Raw genomic sequence first — 4560 nt, 5'->3', positions numbered from 1 at the left:
ATCTAATCGTCTTGGCCTAATGTAACGATATTAATTATTTTGGACATCACTAAATATAGTATAATATTTGTGTGTGGAGGGGGGGGGGGATATTTTCCGCGGAGTGCGTGGATATCTCTGAAATTTGTCAGTAAATTAGACACGTAAACGATAATGTGTTCCAATTAAACACCTGAATATATTGTAATGAATGCTTGAAAGCACGAGCAGAAGCTTTTCCAAAATTTAAGTCGGATACGTCTAAGAAGGAACATTTTAACACGCCTTTCAGTTAATCAACGAGCACATATCACTGTTCAAGTATTTAGTTGAACTTTACTAACAAATTTAAAGAGTTGTCTATGTATTTCACCTACGATGATGGCACTAATGGGTCGGGCGAGTTAAACCTTAACCCTCAAATTTCAACCCGCCTGGCGCCCGGCTCCATGCCACGTCAACTTGCTGGGTGCCGGGCAGGTTGAGCCTTAAAATACAAGTGCATTTACAGATAACCCTAATTAATTTTGATCTTAAAGGTACAACCACCAGTGGGCAATGCACGTTAACTATGGTCTTTTCAAAATTATGGCCACATCTCGTCAATATTTTTCAGGTCTACATCAACAGGACAAGTTTCTAACTAAATAATTCCATTATCCAACTACGGTTGTTGGTTAATTAATGAGAACATGAGACTTGAAAGTGATCATCAACTGCTAGTTTACATGACATAGATTGTACATTTTGCCTAATCCCTAAAACATATTAAACAATTCAAAGCAAATATATAGAATAAGATATTATCAGAAAATTAAAAGTTTATCTATCTTATTTAAGGTGAGCGTAAGATCTCCATACATAATATCCAAGTACGCTACTCTTGTTACTGTAAATATAGGGTGTGTTTGGTATGAACAGAAATGTTTTTAAAATATTTTTCTAGTAAATAGAAAATATTTTGTCTATAGATAATTTAGATAAAAACTATGAAAGTGGAGGGTGGATCGTAGGGGGGAGAGGTGGGGGTGAGCTGGGAAAAAACTTACATGCACTCACCTGATGTATACACCAAGCCAATACATGCATGTCATGTATTTAAATTTAAAGTTTATGTTACTTAATCATGATTAATCAACATGTATTTTACTTAATGAGAAAATACCCAATTACCCCCTGAACTATATCCAAAAAGGTTATGACACACCTCAACTTAAAAGGAGTCCTATTACCCCTGAACTAATTAAAAGTGTAATTTTGACACTCTTAGTGCCTATGTGGCACATACGTGACACACACGTGTGCCTACATGGACACTTAGTGTGTTGTACCACGTATGTGCCACGTAGACACTAAGAGTGTCAAAATTACACTTTTAAATAGTTCAGGGGTAATAGGACTCCCTTTAAGTTGAGGTGTGTCATAACTTTTTTGGGTATAGTTCAGAGGGGTAATTGAGTATTATTTCTAATTTAATTACATAACCATGATAAAAAATATTAGTTTGATGTATACACCAAGTGCATGTAAGTTTTTAGCGAGTAGGCTTGGGGTGCTAGGGTGGAGTGGGTTCAGGGTTGAGGGCGCAGATGGGTGGAGTATTGTAAGAAGAGGGACAATCAACATGAAATGTCATCTTTTATAAAACTTATTTCTCTTAAAATTATGGGGCACTAGGAAAGATGAAACAATGGATAGCCACCACTTGCAAATACTACTTAGGGGTCGTTTAGTGTGAGGTACTAGAGCAAATAATTTTGGGATAAAATAATAGTCCCAGATAAATTTTTAATGCATTGTTTGGTTGGTAATAATCGGAATAACTTATCTCGGGACTAATAATAGTACCGGAATAAGTTATCCCACATATTTGGTAGTATAAGTTATCCCACCCTAATTTATCCTTGAATAACATTATAAAATGAGAAAACTATCCCCAAAACCTACGATTTTCATTTCACACACATATAGATATTTTATTTATGAATATATTATACTAAATTTATTTGAATAATTATTATGTTTATTTATATATTTTAATTTCTCTAAAAAATAATAAAAATATTGACTTCATTGTTGAATTACATATTTTAAATTAAATAATTTTTTAATCACTTGAAAATTGAAATTGTATATATCAATTAAAATGAATTTTAATATTCTATATTATATGAGTGATATGTGTTTAAATGAAGTGACATAAACACAAATCCTCTTCTATTTTAACAAACTTAAGTTGAAAGTTTTTATTTTAAACTAAATAAGATGCAACAAGATTTTTTTCTAAATACACACGGCATAATCATGGAAGACACACGCAAAAAATTAAAGCTAAATATAAAAAATAAAAATAAAAAAAAGGAAGGGAAGGTTCCTTATAACTCCAAAAAACTGCCAGATAGTCGAGAGAATTATCAGGAACTATATTGTCTCAACAATCTGTTATAAATAATAGTACTACCTAGCTCTTTTAGTACAACAAAAGAACCGCAAAAAAATGGATTCCCAAACAACAGTTAAAACCTTAACAGAAGATCCTCTTCAATATAGAGCTTTTGTCCAAAACCATATACTAAAAGATGCATCATTCTCCTCTTATATCAAACCAGAAGAACATACTCCCCCTGAGGATTCCGAAATCAACGTATTCGATGCCAAAAAATACTTCAGTGAAACCAATGACTCCTCTCCAGAAGTCGAAAATAAATTAGTGGAACCATGCGAATTAGCTTCAGCTCATCGTCATTCATCAGTTTCTTCCGTAGATAATAATAGCTACGGAAGAAACTTTCGTGCCAATTCATTTCGTGCTACGCCAACTGCTTCATCTGAAGCTAGTTGGAATAGCCAAACTGGGCTATTAGCAAATCCTCCAGGTGCTATTTCTGTTTCATTGAGGGGCATTAATCCGAATGAGAAAAAAAGAACTACATTTAGTACTCGTACATGGCTTTTCTGTCGTAAATGCCCTTGTTCGGGTAAGAAGTCCGTGCAAGTTGAGGAAACTAGTTCGGAGCCAAGAACAGAAAGTACTGGCTCCGAACATTTCCCCATAAAGCATAAAGTAGTACTTGAAAAAACTACCAACATGTCTCAGAAAAATTCCATTGAGGTACAACAGAGGACAGCAAGGACGCAGTCGTTAGACATTCATCCTGTACCTGTACCTCTATCATTGGGGACGATAAATAAAATTGGAACGATACAGAGAAGATTATCAGAGTCAGAGATAACTACTACTACTCATATTACGCCTTGTCAACAGCGCGTGTTGGCACCAGTTAGGCCGTTTACTGAAACGGCAGGAGGAGGAGGAGGGGGAGGATTTTCTTTCCCAATTCTAAACAATTCAGCACAGGCGGCGAAATTGGGAATCAAACCTCCACCAACAAGGTCGTCAATTTCACCAATACTGGAAGATCCAGCACGAGATTCAATCGAAGTTTTTCAACCATCTTCGCGTAAATCAACAGAAACAGATCATCATCATCACAGATGCAACTTCCCCTTCCCTGGTAGTCCAATTTCTCGAGTGACAGCAACAGATGATGACGCTGCCAGCGATGCTAGCTCCGATCTTTTTGAAATCGAGAGCTTCTCAACATCCATCGCGACATCATCATGTCCATTATATCGTCAACAGCGTCATTCCCTCGAGGAGCCAGGTACGCCAAGTGTGGCAGCTACAGAATGTTACGCACCAAGTGAAGTGAGCATTGATTGGAGTGTCACTACTGCAGAAGGTTTCGATCGAGCTAGTGTTACTAACTACTCATCGGTATCCGAGATAGACAACAATGTGTCAAATTCTAGACTTTTTGGCGGTGTCAGCTCCAGTGGCAACAATAGCAACGGCACAGGAGAAGCCGGAGGGAAGTGGAAGGGGGGAGGGTTGTTGAGTTGTCGCCATGAAAAGGCGGTAAATGTGGGGCCGCAGCCAGTTAAATATGGGTCGCCCGAGGGGCCACCACAATTACCGTTGATAACTACAGCAGGACATGTGGGAAGCAGGCCAATGCCCAGAGCTAATAAGCCACCCATTGCTAGCTCTCATTCAGCACGCTTGTCTCTTGCATTTGCTGCATGACATGACAAATAAGCTCCTTCACAATGCCATGTTTCATGTCTATATGTTTGACCCCCTCCTTCTTTCTGTTCTATTTTACGTGACATTGTTATTATTTGGAGAATTATGAGAAATTTTTCTTTGATCCTGATTTTTTTAATTATTTATTGTTTGTGATTTGTTCAGAGTTTCACGTCAGAAAAAAACAGATAATTGGTTTTCTTACATGAATTTGGACAATCTTCACCCTATGAGTTGTCCTTTGGAGCGTGAATTAGGTTAAAGATCCATTTCTTGCATGATATCAGAGATAGACTCATTCAAATTCTTTGTTCAGGGATGTTGCTCCCTTATAATATATTGTCCACGCTTCAAATCGTGGACAAGTATTGTTGTGATTTGTAGCATTTTTATGTAATTTCTCAATACTCTTCCCGTCGGAGTTTTGGTATCAATTTTTCCTTTTCGGTAAATTCAATTTGAACTTCTCTCTTCCTTTTTTGATTTTCCAATTG

The 4560-nt window shown here is 36.8% G+C and overlaps 1 protein-coding gene across 1 annotated transcript; it reads left to right on the top strand.

Moving 5' to 3' along the window:
• Positions 1 to 2382: 2382 nt before the first annotated feature.
• LOC107854515 (protein PHYTOCHROME KINASE SUBSTRATE 4) lies at positions 2383 to 4193 on the top strand. The gene has a single exon (XM_016699518.2). The coding sequence runs from the start codon at positions 2477 to 2479 to the stop codon at positions 4064 to 4066; it is 1590 nt and encodes a 529-aa protein (XP_016555004.1). The 5' UTR covers positions 2383 to 2476; the 3' UTR covers positions 4067 to 4193.
• The last annotated feature ends 367 nt before the right edge of the window (positions 4194 to 4560 follow it).

This window comes from Capsicum annuum, chromosome 10, assembly GCF_002878395.1.
Source record: "Capsicum annuum cultivar UCD-10X-F1 chromosome 10, UCD10Xv1.1, whole genome shotgun sequence".
Classification (NCBI taxonomy): Eukaryota; Viridiplantae; Streptophyta; class Magnoliopsida; order Solanales; family Solanaceae; genus Capsicum; species Capsicum annuum.
This window is presented reverse-complemented; position numbering and strand designations above follow the sequence as displayed.